At 37.7% G+C, this 23,906-nt stretch overlaps 2 protein-coding genes across 7 annotated transcripts in view; one reads left to right on the plus strand and one right to left on the minus strand.

The window, feature by feature from the left end:
- Positions 1 to 857: 857 nt before the first annotated feature.
- LOC116298106 (uncharacterized) lies at positions 858 to 11,430 on the minus strand. Its single transcript, XM_089031156.1, has 11 exons — positions 11,372 to 11,430; positions 9,691 to 10,016; positions 7,950 to 8,126; positions 7,238 to 7,482; positions 6,821 to 6,921; positions 6,347 to 6,603; positions 5,851 to 6,056; positions 5,123 to 5,394; positions 4,363 to 4,550; positions 3,641 to 3,865; positions 858 to 2,419 (listed from the first exon to the last, which is right to left on the minus strand). The coding sequence occupies exons 2-11, from the start codon at positions 10,003 to 10,005 to the stop codon at positions 2,285 to 2,287; spliced, it is 2,121 nt and encodes a 706-aa protein (XP_088887282.1). The 5' UTR covers positions 10,006 to 10,016; positions 11,372 to 11,430; the 3' UTR covers positions 858 to 2,284.
- A 579-nt stretch (positions 11,431 to 12,009) lies between these two features.
- LOC116298100 (uncharacterized) overlaps positions 12,010 to 23,906 on the plus strand; it is a 39,102-nt gene continuing 27,205 nt past the window's right edge. For 2 of the 6 annotated variants that reach the window (XM_089031150.1, XM_089031155.1), the window contains exons 1-2: positions 13,782 to 13,901; positions 16,264 to 16,354. The gene's annotated coding sequence lies outside the window, so the exon portion shown is untranslated. Of the gene's footprint in view, positions 12,143 to 12,397; positions 12,681 to 13,781; positions 13,902 to 16,263; positions 16,355 to 18,478; positions 18,612 to 23,906 lie in introns of those variants that run through there. The other 4 variants (XM_089031152.1, XM_089031154.1, XM_089031153.1 and 1 more) reach the window with 4 other exon arrangements.

Genomic DNA, 23,906 nt, shown 5'->3' on the forward strand with positions numbered 1-23,906 from the left:
AGAGATCGTAAAAAGACTTCAACGGAAAGCTAAAAATGATTTGCCCAGAGATTTTTCTTTTGAATCTGATAGAAATACATTAGATAATCCTCTGGGTGTAGGTTTTGAATAATTTGGTATCTCCGCACATAGTTTTTATAAGTAGTATTTTAAGGCCTTAATTTGCATTTTTAAACTTTGGAAAAAGTGTACACGGTAGAAAAATTTTTTCGAATTTCAAATCGCCAAATATTCTAGAATAAATACAACGAAAAGCAAGAGGAATACCTATTCCTTCGGTAAAAAGTACCAACCGAAAAAATTGTTAAGTAGTTTAGCTGTAGGATGCGCTTATTTTTGTACTAAATTCCTTGACCTCGTCGGTCATTTTCCACCTGCATTTGGGCGAAATCTATTTTCGTAAATTTCGTGGGAAAAAAATTTTTTTTTTCAAAACTAACAACACCTCGATTTATTTTACACTAAGGGCTATCTAAAAACAAAATATGAACGAAATCGATTTTTTGACTTGTGCCGATGTTTGGTCGACTATTACAGAAAGTCGCTCTTAATTAGACAACACATAGGAATTCAGTGAGGCATGACAAGGGCACGGGCGTTTACTAGATTACCAACTCATTACGCAAATGAACTTTTTTTTCTAACAAGTTTATTGAATTGAGCTAAAAACCAAGACACAAGACGCACATTTACTTCTGCAGTAAATCATGACACACAAAAAACAGTACGCAAATGAACGTGTTATCTACCATTTTTATTTGTTTTATCACGCTAAAGATCAAGACAATACGCATTTATAAACTAAAACAAATCAAGACTCAAACAACTATAGCTAAAAAAGACCCAGTACGCAGATAAACGTGTTTCTACCATTTTTATTTGTTTTATCACGCTAAAAATCAAGACGATACGCATTTATAAACTAAAACAAATCAAGACTCAAACAACTATAGCTAAAAAAGACCCAGTACGCAAATGAACGTGTTTTCTACCATTTTTATTTTAGTATCTTGCTAAAAATCAACTTGTTTGAGCTTCGTAGAACGCCACTTTTGCTTCTGCCCGCAGTGTGGACAATTAACGAAGAAAAACTATCGTCGTTTGTAATTTAGCTTTAAGAACGAAAAAGCAATGACTTAAACACTAGACAATTTGAAGATTATACAGTCATCAGCTGAATATCAAGTCATAAAACATGAATCAAGCTCCACTTGTTGCTTAACAGATACGAATTCGAAAATGCGAACATGTCAAATTATACGAAGGAAAAGCATGTACAATAAAATATTGTTTCAGTTTTTGCAAGCGTACTTAAAAATATTTTAAAATGCGCGCCCTTGAGTAGCACACGTTCACCCGTCACGGCTCGCCTATTTCTTTGACTAATTAGACTTAGGCAACCAATAGCACAAAGTTAGTAATTAGTTAGCTAGCTATCTATTTCACGGGTATATTATTTGCACTCTATGGTGCAAACAATATAAACGTGAAACTTTAGAAATACTAATTAGTACTATTTCATGCAAATTCCATTGTTTTCTATTGTTTAATTAGCACTATTTTGTACTATTTAGTAATTAGTGTTTCACAGATTTATTGTTTGCACTCTACTCGAGTAAGGCCGGTTTAGTTTAGAGTACGCGCACTAAAACCGTTAACATTAAATAGTACTAATTACTACTATTTCATACCGAATCCTTTGTTTTCTATTGTTTAATTATCACTATTTAGTGCTAAAAATTAGTATTTGTTTCACGGATTTAGTGTGAGCACTCTGCTTGTTACCTAGATACTAGAATCGTTGAACAACAACACCGCTGATGATTCTGGTAACTTTGAACTAGAGTATACGGCATTTCATAGTTTATTCGTTGCTAAGAAACTATAAACAAGCTATAAACATTTACTCTTAAACTAAAAAACAATCCAAATAACACGGTTGATTCTAGTGATTGTTTGAACTAGAGTAATACTCGAATAATAAGGCAGGTTTCGTTAACTTGTTCTCAATACTAGAATCGATTCTTCAATAACAACACAGTCATGCGAAAACGACGTTAACCCTGTATTTTCCCTGGCCTTCAAGGCCCCATCGCTTACCACCTAAGAATCTCTATGAGAGTAATAGAGCACTAAAATACTGAGAGCTGATTGGTCCAGTGAGTATGACTTTATTCTAATAGTTAAACGAAAGGGTAATGGTAGCGTAATGGTCTAGTTTTGGCTAAATTGCGACTTCCAAATCTACGCCTTTCGTACATATCGTAGTTATATTATGTTCTTGTCATTCAGAGGTATTTTTTACAACTGCGAACTCTCTTTTCTCGACAACCCACTTCAAATCCTTATTGTCATGGTCTTCCAAACATCTCTTCCTTAACGGGACTGAAAACGCTGATAAATCACTCAAAGGTTCGGCCTAGAAAATAAACAAATGAAATGCTATTATCCTAAATACGTTGCCAATAACTAGAATACTAGAGCCTTCCCAATAGGCATAGGCCCGGTTGTACGAAGCCTGGATAGCGCTATCCGGCGGATAAATCCTTATCTAGTGGATAAGTCGTTGCTGTTATCCAATAAATTTATCCACTGGATAAGATTTATCCGTCGGATAACGCTATCCAGGCTTCGTAAAACCGGGCCCTAATGGACTACTTCAGTTATACGGCTGCTATCTTGGGTCGCAATGCATTATGGGGTGTACGGGGGACAAATCAAGCTTCGTTACAGTAATGAATTCGATTGATATTAACAGCTCACAACAATAGAATACAACAAAAGATGAATGAAGGCAGCACATCAATCACCTTTACCCATAAAAGGAAGACAAACACACGAAACTGCATTTGATTTCCGTCATCTTTGCTTTTGCTTTGTCTCCTGGCAATATGTCCGCCGAATCGCCGAAGTAGTCCATTGTCTTGGTGCAATGTTTACCCATTTCAGACCATTTCATTCCCTAGAGAATAAGATTTTTGTTTGCGTTTTATCCATTTTCATGTGTCATCTTATGCGCAGCCATTAAAAAAATTAATGATACTCTTGCGAATGACATGTGGTCTGAAATATGTAAACATTGCAACGAGACAAATTAGGTCTATTACCTATGGTCTATTAGTAAGAACATTTACAGGAATATCATTTTGTTCAAACATTTATAAACTCGTTATGAGATAATGAACTTCCAATGCACCTGAAAATTTGGTATGTATATACACTTATCAAAAAAATCACAGCACATTACAATACAGCACAGCACAGCACAGCACAACAAAACACAGCACAACAAAGCACAATAAAACAGCACAGCACAGTACAATACAGCACAGTCCCATACAGTACAGTGCAATACAATACAGCACAGTACAGTACAGCACAGTACCTCACAAATACAATACAGCAAACCACAGTACAGTACAGCACAGTACAATACAGCACAGTACATTACAGCACAGTACAATACAGCGCAATACAATATGATATAACAATATAATACGGCCGTAAGCTTTTCACAGTCATACGAAAACTGCTCTACTGCACGGCACAGCTTGTACAATAAGTTTCTCCACTGACAACGGTATATATGGTCACGGAGTCGGCTTAATACGGAAAATACAAAGACATTCCATTTGTATACCTTCTCGCTTCCTCTTGGTATGAGACTAAGATCTATGGGGGTCTGCAGAAGCGTCTCCAAAGTAGCAGGTTTGGAAAAAGCGTAAACAACAATTGTATCGACGCCTCTATCAGGCTCGGGCTCTGTGGGATCTGGTTGAGCCATCTTACGAAGAGAATTGTAGGGAATAAATACTCGAAAGATATCTTGTATTGTGTTCCCTCCTCTCAATTTTGCTGTTTGTCCCTAATAAAAAAAATTACAATTACAAAATATGTAACCGAGAAAACGGGTCGCGATCGAAACTTTTCAACGGGACTGCGAATTGATGTCAACTTTTTAAATGTATTGTCTACATGTAAACAAAGGACAACAGGTAAACAAAGGACAACATGTCAAGTAAAGACAGTAATCTTACTTGTCAGAAAAGTCTGTCTCTGTCTGGTTTTGCTATCCGAGCCCCCATGCACATTGATTTTTGCTTATGACAGTCACACAAAGAGAACGTCTTTCATTGTTATTAGCCATTCCAAAGTCGAGGGAAAACCTGGGTCGAGTTGGCATTGCAATACATTGTGGGACTGTTTAGATGACATAATTACAAGACGGCAGTCTATTTCGCCCCTCGAGCAGACCCACAATCCTCAAAAAGACCCACAAGGAACTGCAATGCCAACTCGACTGATTCCCTTAACCTCGGAATCGCTAATACAATTTTACAGCTACAATGGCAATTAGTCTACCTTTCTAGGGGGATAGATTGCCTTGATGGCTCCGTCAAACTGATAAAACAGCACACAAATGTTAACATTATCTTCCTCGTTATGATTGGTAACTTGGTACACGAAAGCGTCACCTGTCTCGTCTTTTAGTTTATTCGACTTTGGATCGATGAGAGAATGCGACAGTAGTACAGGATATTGGAAAGCATCTGGAAATGAGGAGAGGAACTTTTAGTGACCCCGTGTTTGCATATGGACCTCTACTTTGGGTGTAATGTTTTCCAAATTTCAGACCACGTGTCATTTATTTGTTTACCGGTTAATTGCATTATTTATTTATATGAATCTTTTTCTGAATAATGTCTATTTTGATATATGACTAACTTAAAAACCCCAACTGAAATGCGTCTATAGAGGACTTTCTCCAAAAACTGGGGTTCGTTTTCATTACCTCGATAAGAGGGTCCTGATGGGGTAAAATGAGGAAATTGGGATTTTATGCCGTAGGAATATGACTCACAAAGAAAAAACAAACAATTAAAAAATGGAAATATAGTAATGGGATTTGGGCAACACTTAGGCTGGGACTATGGGATTTAGTCAAAATGTGGGCTGGGAAATGGAATGAGGACCCCTCCCTTTTAGGACCTACCGATAAAGCTGGTTACATGAGTAGGAGGGAGATATGGACTGGCATACCATTCAGAGAAAGTAAATACTAGTGATACTTCTAATCCTTTCATACAAAAAATAAAAAAACAAAGTGAAAATGCCTTGGTACCTTCATAAAGATCTTTTCCACTCTCAAGTCCTTCCTGGATTCTCCTTTCTTTGGACTCGGCCAAAAAAGGCTTAACTTTCTCTATTTTCACGACTTTGACGCTAACATTTTCTAGCAATTCGTCATGGCTTTTAGGCGATTGTGCAGAAGCCAGAGCGAACTGGTATCTCAAATAACGACTTAAATTCCCTGCCATAGTTTCTTCTTGGCCCAGGCCTAACGGTGGGACAATGATGTGACCTCTTCGACGTGCCACCCAAACCTTGATTGGCCTTATTCATAATCATTATAGGTGTATCAATTGCATTTATATAAAATGAAATATGTATGAGAATTTGTATTAGAAAAGGAGGGTTAGATGGTCCAGCGCATTTTTCCACAGGAAAAAAATTCCATTTTGTATTTAACCTTCCTTCTCTTGTCATGCTGATGGATTTAGAGGGTAGGGTCAAGGAACCTCTATCGACCCGAAACGATAATGGGTTTTGTCTGGATTTCGGATTCCGTATAAGAACGTGCCCGAATTTCGGTTAGTTCTCTTACTTGCATTGGACTTTATCAAAGCTGGATCGTAGACTTTTGGTGGTTGCTACTGAGTCAATCCCTCTTTGATGCCTGTAAACGTGTAGCTGATCCCACCTCCAGCTGTCTATCAAATCTGTGGACCCCCCCTAACCCTCCGACCCTACCTCCAATAAATAATGTAGTGCTTATCAAAGAAATCTTACTTTTGACTAGGAAGCAAGGATTCAACTTCAATGGTTATCAAGTCTTCATCTTCTAATCGTTGTGTAGAAGCATTTAGAATTTTGGTATTCTTTATGTGATCTAGAAGGTCTTTGATGTTTTCCTGAGGAACTGAGTCTTGGGGTATTTTCACCCACGCGTTGGTTTTGATATTGCAAGGGATCTTTAAGTGGGCTACGCACCCAAGCTGCGAGATAGACAGAAAGATGCATCTCATCAGCATCATCATAACCATTATCATCATTGTCGCCATTCATCGTTTTTGCCATATTCAACAACATTCACGATGCACATTTTTAAAAGAAAATCATTAATGTTTCCCCGCGACACACAACGATTTACTGTCATAGAGAGGTTTGCAATAGAAAACCACTACAAGAACACCCGGCTGGCATACAAAACACAAGTCCTAAAGCCCTTTAGACGTGATGCAAAATCATCTTATGATGAAACTGGTAAAATTGTACAGATGCTTACGCTGATCTTTTTATCTTTGTCAGGGTTGCGATCCTTGATCAAACTAGAAGTCTCTAGTCGTCCGATACCTCCCTCGGAAACGTTTATACTACCAAGCCAATCGGGAGACTTCTCGCCAAGACCAACATCAGCCTCGTTGACCGTTGGCTCAAAGACATCATAAACTCCAGGTTCTAGGTTCTGAATACAGCCTGCTTTCAGGATGACCTCATCACCGATGACCTCTTTCACAGTTATTGCAGACTCCCTAGAAGATACTGTATACGTATTCCAAAATAGTTACAAATCTAGTGTGATCATCGTCTTACAACTCAGTTTTCTTTGTATTTATTTTAAAAAAACCAGTCCTATGCACCTCTCATTATTTTTATTTATACAAGACAGGTTTTTTTACACTTCAAATTTTACTGATGACCCCCCTCCCCTCCTCTGAAGCCACAGCTCTCCCCATCCGATGGCAAATTAAAAACGTACCTTTCTTAACTCCAAACAACTCGGTGTCCAGACTTGCTCCTTCCAGCTGTGGTGTTTGATGTTCATGCCATCCATTCTTCTTAAATTCCCTCTCAATAAGCCTGAATGAAATTTAAAATTCAAAGCCTTCAAATTTTTATTGATAACTTACAGATCAAACCCTGAAACAACCTCTGATCTGATCTCAGTCAGAACACGGCTAATTCATACATCATATTGAAGCTAGCTTTTTAGTTTTGCCGAGAGAGGAAAACCGGGGAAATTGGAGAAATTCCTTTAATGAAGGAGACCCAGCAAACAGCTACTCAGATGAGATGCCAAGCTAGGCCAAGAATCAAACCCAAGAGCCAGATTTGAGGGAGAATTGAACTCCCACCAATACACCACCCTTGATTTCCCTAAGGTACCTTGTCTCACCTAAAAAATGCCCAGATCGAGACACCTTTAAAGCATGGTATGCTTTTGACCACATACTCAATAGCCCTAGTTAGTCTTCCACCTTCTCTATCTTCATAAGCCAGTTGTACTGAATTGCAAGCCGCGATATAGCAAAACGTGTCCTTTTCTCTTGGTGTCCAACCTCCACGAAACAATTCGTTTACAGGCCCTTCAGACCTGCTACAAGACGGCGATTTAGTGTACGAAGGCTTTTCAATAATGACCTTTAAAAATATATATAAAAATGCACAAAGGTTATTTACCGGCAAGAATGCCCGGATAGGGAAGAATGTACCCGAGTTCTTGAATATACACAGGACCGAGGCCGTTAGGCCGACAGTCCTTAGGACGGTAAATAAGTTATTTATTTTTTTCCCTTTCCTTTTCGACTTGTTGAGCAATCTGTTATCCCATGTATGCGTTCGGATGACATCAGGATACCGGACTGCGGGCAGAAAATACCGCCCGCTCTAAAGAGCCAATCAGAACGCACGATTTTGAGAATACCGGAGTGGAAAAAAATAGACTGAGTTAAAGGTAAAGACAAATGTACACCGAATTGAAATATGGCGACCAATATGAATACCTGGACTGCCATGGACTGAAATGGCGAAGAAAGTACTAGCTTAAAAGCATTCCGCCCTAAAACACCAGTCTATCATTTTCCTTAAATGAGTTGCTCATTCCATACCTGTCTTGGGATTATGTTCATGTCTCCACTGTTTTTAAACTTTGCGACTCTGTATAACTGGCCAGAATGGCAGCAATCGAAGATAACTGTTAGCCTAACATGCTTTTCGGCAAGCTGCTCCAAAAACGGCAGTAAGTCACTTCCTGTTATGCAAGTGTCTTTTTCATTGCTTTCCAACTACAAATAGAATGAAGCGATCCTTGAGAACTCAGGGGCGGATCAAGGATTTTGTTCAGGGAAGGGTACTGCGCACAATGTTAACCCATGGAGGGGGGCACCCCTTACGAATCAAAGACAAAAAACAAAATTGGTTATCTTCGAAGTAGGAGGACAAAGTGTAACCAGGGAGGGATGTGCACCCCCTGAACCCCTGGATCCCCTGGATCCGCCCTGGAACTGCTTTCAGAGAGATTAACGGATACACTACCACCGATTAGCATTCACAGACCACTTAATCCACGTAAGGAATGGAAATCTATATCCACCATATGTTTAACCTTATATAATAAATTAAAAAGTTCTGAAATTTCTATCCTAGTAAGGGTTTTGTGATTAAAAAACACAATATAATTTTTGCTACCGTGGGAGATTTCATCAACTTAGATATTTCTATTCTAAAAATACGCTTTTCTGACAAAACTGGAGATTTCCTTTTTCCTGGAGATTTCCGTAGTCTAATTCCCACACCTCGACTTTTCTACCAAAAAAGTTGGAAACTTTTACTTTACTGTACAATACCTTTTTCTGTCCCAAATACTTTCATCAGTATCGTATCGCTGTACGGGGGTTAATCCAAAATTTGGTGTTTCTGTCCTGCTATAGGTTTTCTATCATCAAAATTGTAATGAAACCTTTCTACAAGCTGCTTCATTCGTTGGTTCAGTGTTATCCCAGAATTTCCGTGTACCGGTGTTTCATGGAACTTCACTGCGCATAGAGGCTTTGCACCATCACGTGCCACCGCCAATAATACAGCTTGGACTGCCTGTGGTTGATGGCAGACCAATAAAGTCACCTTGCCCTTGGGCATTGAATTATTTCTCATGTAAAACGATTGTATTGTTTCTGCCATCTAACATGACTGCCGTCGGTCACATGATGGTGCAAAGCCTCTATTATTGAAGTTACGCATTCAGTACTTTACTATTGGTATTTCTGTGTGAATATCTTGACATTGAAATGAGGTTAAAACAAATGGGTCGGTCACAAGAAACACATGCAGCGGTATTTAATAATATGAAAGTATATTATTTCATCATGGCCTACAGACAAGTTGCATTATTAGGAAAAACTATATATTATGGAACAGTTATCGTAGATTGATAAGTTTTACACCGTAGTGAAAATAGGAACTGACGTTTCGGACGTTAGTCCTTCGTCGGAGTCACTAACGTCCGAAACGTCAGTTCCTATTTTTACTACGGTGTAAAACTTATTAATCTACGATAACTGTTTCATTAGAAACACCGACGCAGTCCACGCTAGTGTTTACTAGCCATCATCTATATATTATGGAAACTAGTTTACTGGACCTGTTGATATGGCAATATCTAAAGATGACTGAAACACGTACGCGTTTATTTGTATTGGCGGGAAAATGGTACAGGTGCCCCCTGGCTAAAGAGTAGGATCTGGCAACAGAATGGTGCCAACCCTGACTCGTTTTTGTCAAGGATTATGACATATATCATATTATCAAAATACTAAAGAAATCAAGAATAATTTTCTTCTTAATACGAACCTTTTCATGGGTTGCTTCGGCTGGAAGAAGGCCTTCATCTTTTGTACTAGGAAGATAATACCCATGTCCACTAAAATAAAACAATACAATGGTTCCTGATTTGACTGTACTTGACAGATCACCTAGGGACTGTAAGATATTTTTTTTCGTAGCACTGTCTCCCACAGCCTCCTTCACATCATCGAATCGAAACTTCCTTGTTACATCTCGCATTACTTGCACATCGTAAAATGTTCCAGGAAGTCGTTCGTGAACTGGTAAGCCTTCGTAACTGGGAGCCACAATCAAGGCCACTTTGTTTGGATTATTATCCATTTGTTTTGATGCTACGAATGAAATCAAAATATAATCACTTACTTTTTCTATTCCTCTCTCTCTCTCTCTCTCTCTCTCTCTCTCTCTGTCTTTTATTTAAAGGCATAGACAAATGCATAGACTACATTTTTTCTTAAATTGGTGAACACCACTCCGCATCCCCCCCCCCCCCCCCCCCTCCATCAATATGTTGTTTATTTCTAATATGAAGATACGAAATTTCAAACGCAAGAAATTTTCTGATTTTTTATTGACTAATCATTAACCACGACACCCCCTGTTCAGTGTCTTAGCGAGTGTCTCAGGGGTTGGGGTTTTTAATACACGGTCTAGGTATATATATGACTTTCAAGAGTCTATTATGTCGCAAAGGGCTTTTCAGTTATTCTGATATGGAAGAAAATAGAATTTCTCTCGCACATTTGTGAGGCTAGCTAGTAGTAATAAATAAAATGGAAATGACGAAGTTTTCGCCTCACACACCCCATATCCTCTCCCTACATCCCTACATCCACGTGTTTAAAAAAGCCTGCTATAGAAGTTGTCACTCGAAGCGGATCGGCGGGGGGGGGGGGGGGGGGGGGAGGGTGGGCAAAGGGTGGCTAAAGCCCCACTACAGCAGAAGAAAAAAAACCCTGAAGAACTAGATGCTTTTTTTTTATTGTTTTCCGTTGTATTGATGGAAGAAACTCAACCCCCCCCCCCCCCCAACTCAATTTGCTCCTTCCCTCCCCCCCCCCCCCCCCCCCACTAAAATTTTGGCTGGATCCGCCCTTGACGTTGTATGATAAAACTATGCTTTGGGCTTCCTGTGTGGTATATGACATATAGACGACGTTAACCTATAAAAACAATACCGGTACATGAATATTCATTCATTCTGAGAATCACAAGGCAAACAAACGTAACGCACTTACCAAAACCTCATACATTGTTAGGTGTTATGGGATAAGAAATAAAAGGCAAGTTAGTCTTAGGGAGAAGAAATGACATGCAAATAAAATATTTGTCATGTTACTGGAATAAATAACGCTAAGTTATTGAGTTAGCTTATTAAATTCTTAGCAATCAGTGATTCTTTCAAACATAAAGCTTTCAGAAATGTCTTAGTAAGTCTGGGGTAAAGCACTTGAAATTATAACGTAAGGGATGTCTCGGCTCCCCCTTCTCCATCTAACAGGGCCTTAACCAACCTACTGTAATTCCGCGGCAAAACAGATCAAGTATCATGCAACAACAGAAGTGACTTTACTGGAGACTTTTCGCTATTAAGTTTCATTAACGGGAGTCATGTCTAACATTTTGGACAGCCATTTGTCTTGTAAGCCATATATATGTTCACAGGAATATTTAAACCTACACTGACCTGGAACAAGCTTGTTTCGATTGACATATGAAACCAAGAGCCTTTCCCAGAAATTAGAAAGTTACTAGGAATCGAAAGGAAACGTAACGTATGCGGCACGCTTAGACACGAGAAACCAAATCGTTTTTTTTTTTTCCTTTGTTTGTTTGTTTGTTTGTTTTTTCGCCAAGCATAATCCAACTGAAAAAGGAGAATTCGCAGCTTATTCTCAACCATAATCTTTCTTAATTACCCAAGGAGAGCACCAATAATGCAGCTCTATCATGATCACCGATGTTTTTGAGTTTAAGTTAGGTTTAGAAAGCGGAAGTATATAACACTTAGTATACTGTAGTGAATGAATTCATGATCTTCGGTAAGATCATAGGTCTGTCAATAGCTGAGTTAATTAAGCCTTAGCTATTTTGCTTTATTCTTACCTGAAGAGGTATGAAAATAACATGTACTTTAGATGGTTTAACACAGACAAACCAGAAGATCTGCTTTCGTAGAGAAGAACACTAACAAAGACTCGAACGGTTAGTTGATTTGGTCAGTTAAGGTCTAGACAAACAGGAAGCCCAAGCATCAGTGATGATTGCTGTGTCGTGGCTGTGTTGTGGCTAGCTGTGCAGGTGACATTAATAAACCTTTCCCAATTTCCATTCAGTGAAAACCGAAAAACAGTGCCTCCAAATGAGTTGATATTGGTTTTCATAAATGTTTGAGCGTATCATGATTCAAGTACAACGTCCACTTTCAACCATTGCCACTCAAGCGAATTTGGGAAAGGTATATTTTAACAGATTTTATTATACTCGACCTACATGTCCTTCATGAAGACTGTGTTTCTGCTGGTCAGCTCCGGTATTCCTTCCTAATTCTCCCGGCGTTGACCGAAAAGACAAAGGTAACTCTGCATAGGCTCTGGGAACTAGGTTTATTATCTCAATTGGATTTTAAGAAACATCCAGTAATTACAATATATTGCTCTTCAACCTATGGTATTTTTAGATTTAATGATTTAATGGGAATATAATTGTATAGTTTTCAGGCAAAGTGTCTATCATCAGAAAAACACAGTCATTTTCTCTGGTAAACCCAAGAGCAAGAGTTAACAAGTACAAACCGTTATAGCTCTTCTCAGGTGTGTGAATTGGAAAGTGAAACTTCCGTCATGTATAGCCGTTTGTAATAGTAACACAGTCAACTGGACCTCACCAGACTTCAAAAAAATGATTTAAAAAAAAACTAGCACATAACTTGCTCATGATTACATATTACACAGCATGTGGATAGGACCAAATTGAAAGCAAAAGGATATTATTTGGTAAGTGCAAAGGAAGCAATTTTTTTTCAACCCTTAATTTTCAATCCTTGATCATCATTGAGCTGATCATCACAGTGTATACGTAATCGTAGTAATAAAAGGTGATAAAGATACTACGTTTTTTATTTTCCAACAGGAAATTAGTTACCTGAAGCAGCCGGTCTGTCTTCATAATGAACAATTTTCGCGCCTTTGTGACAGAACGTTTATCACGGAGGCCATATCGGTTTATTTCAAGTGTAACGTTTATTCTAAGAAATATCCACAGTGTTCAAGAGTTGCTAAAAATGAGGCTTCTTAGTAAAAGGGTAGAATGGGAACTGGTAGGAGTTGCTAGTAATTGCCAAAGTAATTCATTTTTTCTGGCTTAATTCAATCCTATGCAAACACCCGCATAAACACATAATATGAAAAGTTGGGGTATATTTTTGCTTGGAATTAATTGTGGTCATCAATAATTTTCCTGCTTCGCATAATTTGGTTACCTAGGAAACGATATCGCGCGTGACAGCTTGCAACATTTTCTTCCGCATTACGTGTACTGCTTTTAAAATAGTCCTAGAGTCGCGGTCAGAAGTCACGCAAACTCAAACAAAAAGGGGGACAGGAGCTACATAACGAAAAAAAAAAACGTCCATGGGTCCAGCCAAGAAAATGCTTATCATCTTATCATACTGGGCGGATCGTTTTCTAACGTAGCGATCTTTGTGCATATCTATATTGGTTTGTTCTTATGCGAATCAGGCCCCTTTCTGTCTTTGAGAGGCCTTTCTTCCTTTTAGTAGCTATAGGTTACGCTTCAGTTACCATTATCTGGGATTGTGGATTTTTGATAATCAGTGTCCAAATTTATCCAATTCATCCCATTCTAAAAAAACGTGTTGCTTTTGAAGTCTCACTGATCTTTGCCATGTCCATTCTCGTTACAACTCCTATGTTTCAGTTTCTTATTAAAACCAAATATTCGATAAATCCTCTAAGCTGAGAGCAATCGACTTGATTGTTTTAAGAATTCAAAAGACGTGCTGTCTAAGAAGACATTTAAAGGTCATCTTATTAAAAATGACGTAACAGATGATGGCGTTATTCATAAAAAGAACATGTACAGCCACGAATGCCATACAGCAATATGATATGCCAAAGAAAGAAATATAGGTTGTGTAAGATTACTGTCGCGGTATTCCGCGAAGCTGTCGACTAAATTCATTCACGTTTGGCAAGGTAAGCCGTTTATTTCGATCATTTAAACTTTCGTTTAGTCTTGCAAAAGTCTGTCGGGCCCAACGAAAAGTGATTGGACGCAGTTGTTTTGTCGTCTATTGTTTGTCAATAGTACAATGCAACACTGCATCAGTGAGGGTTGTAAGCCAAAATATTGATAATTTTAACGATAATTTTTACGCAATTCTTTCGTCCAAACTTGTTTCTTACGGACTAAGAGCTGCTCTGCTTCTATAAAAATGATTTGACTTGACTTGCGTGCTGTGTTTCGCACTAGTACTGCGAGTAATAAATAATTCGATTCAGACGATCAACACTGATATGTGAAGTAGTATGTAGACGGTTTTTGTATAGTTTTCATTGCTACTCTGAGACCTCTACAAAATGTTGTTTACCGTGAACTAAACCTCTACTCCCAGCCTTACCTCTTCCCCCTTCCTTCCAATATAGAAGTAGCCAGCTTCAGGTGCTTCAGCCAATCGGACTGTACGATTCCGTGTCTTATACAGTATTAGCTCCAACATGTAAATGAATTTTCGTGCATTCCCTATTTTCCACTGCTCTTCTCCCTCTAACTCTTTATTGCATGTACCAATCCCACATACATGCTTTGTTAGTTTTCGTAAAAGGAATATCTTAACACCCCTTAACTCTTCTCTTGACTCTTAAACCCTTCCGATCCCATTTAAAACAGGAACTGAACTAAAAAGAGGATAATTCCATGAATAACAAGATATAATAACGTCCGTAACGATGCTGTTTAGACATAAGAAGATTTTCTGATGCATTCAACAAGGTGTTTTTAAAATGAGTACCCAAGTTTCGCGGAAAGAAAAATCTAGTCTAATAATGAGACGACGTATCTAGGTGTACAAAGGCACCTCATAGTCTCACCCCTGGACTTTCCATAGGCAGCATATTTGTATCGCGCATGCGATCGATTGTTTTTATTTATGCTTTTTTATGAGGGTGAGGGGGGGGGGGGGAGTGTTTTGCTATAGCTGCTGAGGATTGTCATGTTTCCGCATGGGAAACCACGCCTACATGGCGGCCATGCCTTTTAGTAAAACACTCATCATGAAGGGGTTATAGCATCTAGATAGCAGTAGAATGAAGCATTTATCTGTAGCAGTGGAGTACATCACATGAAGTCAGTTATCTGTAGCAGTGGAGTACATCACATGAAGTCAGTTATCTGTAGCAGTGGAGTACAGCACATGAAGTCAGTTATCTGTAGCAGTGGAGTACAGCACATGAAGTCAGTTATCTGTAGCAGTGGAGTACATCACATGAAGTCAGTTATCTTTAGCAGTGGAGTACATCACATGAAGTCAGTTATCTTTAGCAGTGGAGTACATCACATGAAGTCAGTTATCTGTAGCAGTGGAGTATATCACATGAAGTCAGTTATCTGTAGCAGTGGAGTACATCACATGAAGTCAGTTATCTTTAGCAGTGGAGTACATCACATGAAGTCAGTTATCTGTAGCAGTGGAGTACAGCACATGAAGTCAGTTATCTGTAGCAGTGAAGTACATCACATGAAGTCAGTTATCTATAGCAGTGGAGTACATCACATGAAGTCAGTTATCTGTAGCAGTGGAGTACAGCACATGAAGTCAGTTATCTGTAGCAGTGGAGTACATCACATGAAGTCAGTTATCTTTAGCAGTGGAGTACATCACATGAAGTCAGTTATCTTTAGCAGTGGAGTACATCACATGAAGTCAGTTATCTTTAGCAGTGGAGTACATCACATGAAGTCAGTTATCTGTAGCAGTGGAGTACATCACATGAAGTCAGTTATCTGTAGCAGTGGAGTACATCACATGAAGTCAGTTATCTGTAGCAGTGAAGTACATCACATGAAGTCAGTTATCTGTAGCAGTGGAGTACATCACATGAAGTCAGTTATCTGTAGCAGTGGAGTACATCACATGAAGTCAGTTATCTGTAGCAGTGAAATACATCACATGAAGTCAGTTATCTGTAGCAGTGGAGTACATCACATAAGTCAGATATCTTTAGTAGTGCGTATTCGGAGATTATTGGCTGTTGATAAGTCTTGGTTAAATTTGTCATTTTTCGGTCCGAAATTTATCTGCAAGCAAGTTTTCCTTCACAAATTCGCGCGAATCATTTTCACCACTTTGCCACATTTCTTCCTAATTTCTCCATTAACATTTTCTTCGTCGCTTGCCTTTTTTCATCATCGTGGGATCCTTTTTTTACTCTTTTTATTTTTCAGATTCTTTTTCCTGAGTTTGTTCCTTCATTTTTGTTTTTCATTTTTGTATTTTCTCTTAATTCCTTCATTTATATAACGGTGTATTTAACTAATCCTTTTATTATATATATGCAGAATGTACGGACGGAGAAAGGGGAGTTGCGCAGCCTGTGTCCATTAGGAAACCGCATCAGTCATAGTGTATGGTCTGCTTTTGTCCATTTAGGTACGTGTCATATTGCTAGCTAGGCTAAAGTGCTCGTATTTTGTTACAAAGACCTGTCTGACCTCATGCATGAAGTTGGAAACCGAATCACGCTAAGCAAAAGCGTGTGAAAACCAATACTTCTGCTCTGATTATCCAAATATTTTAATAAGCTTCAATTTTGGGCGAATATTTTCTATCTTATCTTACGGAAGAGTTCATCATCAGTACTTGTGCAGATTATTTACGTCACTGACTTGATCGAGAATGCCACGAACCGATAAGCCGTCACGAATTTTATGTTCTTGAAAGTTCTTATATTTTAGTCCGCGCTTGTTACGATCTTAATTATTTCTTTCTATTTCTCTATTTGAATAACTAGGTGCTCGTTTTTCCTTTGTCTACAGCCGTGTTGCATCATGATCTGCTAATTGCATATAATTCGCAAATAATGAGCACCTTTTGATTGCTTCCCCCCCCCCCCCCCCTCCCGCTTTCTCCATTGTTTTTTGTTTTTTGTTTTTGTTTTGTTTTGTTTTGTTTTGTTTTGTTTTTTTCAATTTCGATTAACTTTTTTTTCTTAACTTTTAAATTATGCTTCCGACCATTTGGCATTGCAGCCGTTTTCGCAGTGGCACTAAAATCTCTTCATACCAGAAACAAGCAGCAGCTATATATATCTCGTGATTTCAAACCCGATAAAACACGATCTGCGATTTTATAATTGCTTAATCGCAGTTAGCATTAATAAAAAACTATTCGAGGTGGAAGCCCTCAAAACGAGCCAATGAGTAAAAAGGAACTCCAGAAATAAAAGGAGTCGTTTCAAACTTAGTAAGAGGGCGATGTTTCAGCTCGAAATGTTAAATATAGAAGAAATGACATTAAATATAGAAATCAAGTATTTTACAAAACTTTGTATGGGAAAAGTGTTGGCTTGTAAGCTTCTTACCATCCAGCACATTTTCCCATCCTTATAAAATATTCAATTTATATCTATGCTATTTCTCCTGTTTCGATTATTATAAGCTGAACCTCTGCCTTCCTGCTAATGCCGAGATGGTCTATTCATTTCTGTTTTTTTTGTTTTTGTTTTTTTTGTTTTGGAGGGGGGACAAGGGAGGTAGGGCCACGTGATCTGTAGTTTAAGTTCATAATTTATAATTTGCTTCAAAATACACACATTCCTTTGAACAAAATGTCTATATATTGTTTAATAGTAACAACCATGAGTTAATATTTAATTTCGTCTTTAATAGTTTTTTTTTATATTTTGCCTTCAGTACGGAATGGTACTGGAAGGTACTCAGTGCCAACGTCTTTTGATCCAGTGCTTTTTACTAGTCTAAGTAATATATAGTTCTATATCTGGTTCGGTTAGGACACTTCGGAACCATGAACACTACGAGTCAGTTTTTCTTTCCTTTCTTGAAATTCATACTGTAAATAATGATTGCTTGAGCTAACCGATTAGAAACAAGATTCATTTTGATCACGCGATGTATTTGAAGACCTTTGAACTCAATGCTTTATTTTTGCCGGTGCATTTTATTGGGCAGTCAAAAACAAAAAGTTTCCCAATCTTATTTCATGGAAGGAGAGGAGTGCACAGGAAAGATGATATCATATATTCCCTCCCATTCCATACATATTTCCATTCTTTGTTCATTGCTTAGCAGCATATCCGGTGTTTGTGGCCGGGCTGGTACAAAAAGATTACAATTTTTTAAAACCATTGTTTTGGATTACAATAGAATTTTGAATTAATTTGAGTAGATCTAGTGCACTTTATGACGACAAAGGCTGTTTTGGCAGAATATTCCGTTCCGGCTATGATTTTAAACAATTGAATAATTTTTATGTAAAGCTCAATTAACTGGAGGTTGTTTTGAAACAGAAGCGCAATAGAGCAATACTTCGAATTATCGAGAACTTATTAACTTAACAAGATTGGAATTAATGCAATATCTGTGACAATAACCCTATACAAATACTCATAACGCGTATGTGTCTATATATTATTTGCTTTCTTGAAAATTCCATCCGAATGATAGAAAATTCGCGGTCAAATCTAAACAGAGAACTGGTAGTAAAAGAATTCAACTTGAAAGACTAACCAATCAAAATTCCCTATTGCTATCACGTGGTGGAGGAAAATAATACGAATGGAAATGGCGTCTTGTAAGTAAAAGCGAGTATTATTATGAAGTGGCGCGTTATTTTGACAAGAAAATAATTTACTTTCAAGCGTTTTCTAAAGCTCAAGACCATAGGGAAGGTAGGTTTTGTCACCTTTGAGGGTATCATTTGCTTTTAGTGTGATTGATTAAATGTTTTGGAAGTTATCATAGTTGAAAGTTAAGGTATGGCACTTCGAGGTCTTCACTAGTGGATAAGTATATGAAATAGTTAAGAGTTTTTCCACTCAATAATGATTGAATATTACGTTCCTTACTATAGTTTTCATAACCAGCAACATTTTGAATGAGTATTTGCTTTAGGGGGAAGTTTAGTTAGTTTATTTTGCGCAGAGGTCAGTAGTTAATCTGCATTTTTCCTTTATTCGAGTGATGAATCAAAAGTATGACAAGATCGGACATTTTGCACTAAGATAATATCCTTACTGTAAATCTAAATTTCTCATTCCTATGTCCAATTTAGGTATTACAGTTTAGGTATTTCTTTCTTTTTTACATTTCTTTTTGCTCTATTTATTATTATCTTTGATATTTCATTCACGTTTGACTGTACTTACTGGCACTCGCCAGCTTATACGTTGAGGATATTTTTATTCTTAGAAATGAGTATTCTCGCAATTATTGGATTCCTAACGGAAATTCCAGGACACAATACTCCGTTCCTATCATTATAAAAATGTTTCCTTTATTAGCCATCGAGAATCAATGCTGAATATGTTATCACAGATATATAAAATAACATATAAATTTCTAAAAGAAGCCATTTTTGTTCTGAACATGATCTTCGTATTTGTCCTCTTGAATTTATTTGCCTCGCGTCGCAAACTTTGTATAAAACTTTCACATAAAATATTAAAAGACTCGAACCATCGAAAGACAATACAAGGATATTTTTAGATTTAAGTATCTTATAATATGAACGATTGTCAAGGATTTATGTAATTTTCTCATAATACTTGATTGGTAAAAATGTTGAACACATGGCTAAGTTAATTTCTCTCTAAGGCGTAAACTTTAAAAGGAAAATGAAAACATTTTTTCAATTTGTATTGAATAAATACGTATTAAAATATAAAGAATTATTTTATGGAAATATTTTTTTCAATATGTTTTTTTCAATATAAATATATTGAATTAAATACTTTGAAAAAGTATATATATTGAAAAGAAATGCATTCATTTAGGATGGCACATATTTAAGGGTACACAATAGGTTTGGTAGGATGCAGGATCTACCTTATTTTAAAGGTGGATTCAGATTGTGAGCTTAAAACAGAGCGGGAAGCAGGATTCTCAGTTAGGACCAGGAGCAAAATTTTGGTTTTTTTTTGAGGCATGGGGATTTAGGTATTATGAGTCTTTGCAATGGGATACCCAATTACATTTCTTTTTGCAAATTCATAAACTGATTTTCGTTTTATCTGGATGCCCTACAAGTAAGGAATGTCAAGTCATAAAGCATCACAGGACAGGATCTGAATTTTGATAAACGAATAGCAGGATGACAGATTTGAGAACCCCTAATGTGAAATTCACTGATATAAACATATAGGTGCCAACTCTCTCTCTTTATAGATATATAGCCTACTTAGATGAGAGTATGTGGACCGCGTGGCACTAATGAAATAGTAGAAGATAATATAGGTAAGTTGTAGTGCTTGGGAACGAGGTTATTCCGGGCGAAAGCCCTTGGAATCAAATTCGGAAAAATTAATTTCCGACCTCGCTAGGATTCGAACCCACGACCTTCGGAATTGTACTACCGATGCTCTACCAGCTGAGCTAGAGGTCAGACTGAGAGCAGGCCGGGGTGAAATAGATGTTAGGTGGCGGTAATTATGATGCAAAGATGAGAGTATGTGGACCGCGTGGCACTAATGAAATAGTAGAAGATAATATAGGTAAGTTGTAGTGCTTGGGAACGAGGTTATTCCGGGCGAAAGCCCTTGGAATCAAATTCGGAAAAATTAATTTCCGACCTCGCTAGGATTCGAACCCACGACCTTCGGAATTGTACTACCGATGCTCTACCAGCTGAGCTAGAGGTCAGACTGAGAGCAGGCCGGGGTGAAATAGATGTTAGGTGGCGGTAATTATGATGCAAAGATGAGAGTATGTGGACCGCGTGGCACTAATGAAATAGTAGAAGATAATATAGGTAAGTTGTAGTGCTTGGGAACGAGGTTATTCCGGGCGAAAGCCCTTGGAATCAAATTCGGAAAAATTAATTTCCGACCTCGCTAGGATTCGAACCCACGACCTTCGGAATTGTACTACCGATGCTCTACCAGCTGAGCTAGAGGTCAGACTGAGAGCAGGCCGGGGTGAAATAGATGTTAGGTGGCGGTAATTATGATGCAAAGATGAGAGTATGTGGACCGCGTGGCACTAATGAAATAGTAGAAGATAATATAGGTAAGTTGTAGTGCTTGGGAACGAGGTTATTCCGGGCGAAAGCCCTTGGAATCAAATTCGGAAAAATTAATTTCCGACCTCGCTAGGATTCGAACCCACGACCTTCGGAATTGTACTACCGATGCTCTACCAGCTGAGCTAGAGGTCAGACTGAGAGCAGGCCGGGGTGAAATAGATGTTAGGTGGCGGTAATTATGATGCAAAGATGAGAGTATGTGGACCGCGTGGCACTAATGAAATAGTAGAAGATAATATAGGTAAGTTGTAGTGCTTGGGAACGAGGTTATTCCGGGCGAAAGCCCTTGGAATCAAATTCGGAAAAATTAATTTCCGACCTCGCTAGGATTCGAACCCAGCTCAGCTGGTAGAGCATCGGTAGTACAATTCCGAAGGTCGTGGGTTCGAATCCTAGCGAGGTCGGAAATTAATTTTTCCGAATTTGATTCCAAGGGCTTTCGCCCGGAATAACCTCGTTCCCAAGCACTACAACTTACCTATATTATCTTCTACTATTTCATTAGTGCCACGCGGTCCACATACTCTCATCTTTGCATCATAATTACCGCCACCTAACATCTATTTCACCCCGGCCTGCTCTCAGTCTGACCTCTAGCTCAGCTGGTAGAGCATCGGTAGTACAATTCCGAAGGTCGTGGGTTCGAATCCTAGCGAGGTCGGAAATTAATTTTTCCGAATTTGATTCCAAGGGCTTTCGCCCGGAATAACCTCGTTCCCAAGCACTACAACTTACCTATATTATCTTCTACTATTTCATTAGTGCCACGCGGTCCACATACTCTCATCTTTGCATCATAATTACCGCCACCTAACATCTATTTCACCCCGGCCTGCTCTCAGTCTGACCTCTAGCTCAGCTGGTAGAGCATCGGTAGTACAATTCCGAAGGTCGTGGGTTCGAATCCTAGCGAGGTCGGAAATTAATTTTTCCGAATTTGATTCCAAGGGCTTTCGCCCGGAATAACCTCGTTCCCAAGCACTACAACTTACCTATATTATCTTCTACTATTTCATTAGTGCCACGCGGTCCACATACTCTCATCTTTGCATCATAATTACCGCCACCTAACATCTATTTCACCCCGGCCTGCTCTCAGTCTGACCTCTAGCTCAGCTGGTAGAGCATCGGTAGTACAATTCCGAAGGTCGTGGGTTCGAATCCTAGCGAGGTCGGAAATTAATTTTTCCGAATTTGATTCCAAGGGCTTTCGCCCGGAATAACCTCGTTCCCAAGCACTACAACTTACCTATATTATCTTCTAGCCTACTTAGTATGAGTATGCTGATTAAAAAACCCTACAGACTGCACTAATGAATATTATGTGTAGTATAGTCTGTAATTACTTCTTTTAGTCCCCATATGATCATATAGTGAGTTGAATTAATACCCTTCAAACTACATCTAACTGTAACCTGCATTATGGATTTTAACCAATGAAATCAAATAATGCTAAGAAGAGGTAATGCCTATTATCTTTGTTCAAGAAATATTGATTTTTTTGGCCTGTATATTTAATACTTGATCCCTTTTAAATAAATCCATGAGTATAGCTTTCTTGTTGTTGTTTGACATCTGTGACAACATTGTCATATTGTTTGACATATCGTTGTCTATGTCTTTACACTAGTATTTGCTGAGTATACAGTATGACAAAATTAGATCAGAGCATTCAGATTTAAATGTGTGATCAAATTTACACAAAATATACTGTACCTAAATTCAAGTTTCCCAAACCATTTGTATAGTTTCTGTGTATTGATGTTTGTTGTCATTGCGTCAATGTTTGATTGTTTATCTTTGTCCATTTCTTAGCCTTTTAACTGAGTTATCTACTAGCTCACATATAATGGTGTTAAGATATAATAAATTATCATTCAAAATTAAGCCTTAAGCTTTAGATCGATTGACTTTCCATGGAAGTATTTTTATTGTCCTGCATAAAAGCCTGTTAATAAATCCAGATGCAGAGTTTTATCATTATACTTTATTGTCTTTTGTGTTTGTTCTTGTAAGCTAGTTTTTATGCAAATTTTACATTTCTGTACAAATATTGCACAAAATCATGATATAAAATATCAAGTTTAATAATGATGACAAAAATAAAGATAATTCACTTCATTTAGTTAATGTTACAAGTTTTCATAAATCTTTCTCCATATAAAAGAAAAGCATTAGAAAGATACAAGTTATATATTAACATTAAATAATTAATGCTAAAAGATTTTTCTTATGTATTTTTATTAATGTTCAGTTGTGATGTGATGTATGTAAAATATAGCAAAATCCTAAAAAAAAAAAAAGATCATGAAGGTCTTGGTCACATTATCAATATTACAAATTCTTATTGTGCTTCATAATTTTCACTTTTTTTGCATCCCCTAAAACTTTTTAGACAAGGGGCTGTAGTGACTTTGTTAGTTATGTTTGTGGTGCAATTAGAATGCAAGCAAAAAACATACTAAAGAACTTCAAAAAAGTTAAGTAAAATCTGATTTTCCATGATTTACATGTGTATTCTGTTATTGTGCACGTTTTCTCATGATGACTTGAGGAGAACTTTATGGACATGTATAACATATATATTTTAGAGTTCAAAAATTTTATGATTTATGAAATGTATAAATGAAATCACAGTGTGTGGTGTTGCCTATTACTTATCACATACAGGTTTCCAAAAAGCAATAGATAACAAAAGGTTTAGATGTAGCTGGATACATCATATATACATCTATGTGAGATATAATTTGAACAATAGCGAAGGAAGCTAGTTTTAAACTGGTGACAAACATAGAGGTATGAAATATTGAGAAACATTCATAAATTTATAAGTTGATTCATTAAATAATGCACTAAGCTATTATACCCAAATACTGCTCTAAGAGGCTAGTAAGAGTGACATATTCCAATCATTCTATGATAATTATAATCATTATAGACCAGG

This window comes from Actinia tenebrosa, unplaced genomic scaffold, assembly GCF_029948245.1.
Source record: "Actinia tenebrosa isolate PJP-AT-01 unplaced genomic scaffold, QUT_ActTen_1.0 PGA_scaffold16__25_contigs__length_10494907, whole genome shotgun sequence".
NCBI classification, from domain to species: Eukaryota; Metazoa; Cnidaria; class Anthozoa; order Actiniaria; family Actiniidae; genus Actinia; species Actinia tenebrosa.

Excerpts from the sequence above, each read along its gene's own strand:
- LOC116298106 (XM_089031156.1), bottom strand. The coding sequence starts at position 10,005 with ATGGATAATAATCCAAACAAAGTGGCCTTGATTGTGGCTCCCAGTTAC. Across the intron at positions 6,604-6,820 it reads GTTGTTTGGAGTTAAGAAAG|TATCTTCTAGGGAGTCTGCA; the intron begins GTACGTTTTTAA and ends ATACGTATACAG. Across the intron at positions 6,057-6,346 it reads ACAAAGATAAAAAGATCAGC|CTTGGGTGCGTAGCCCACTT; the intron begins GTAAGCATCTGT and ends TCTATCTCGCAG.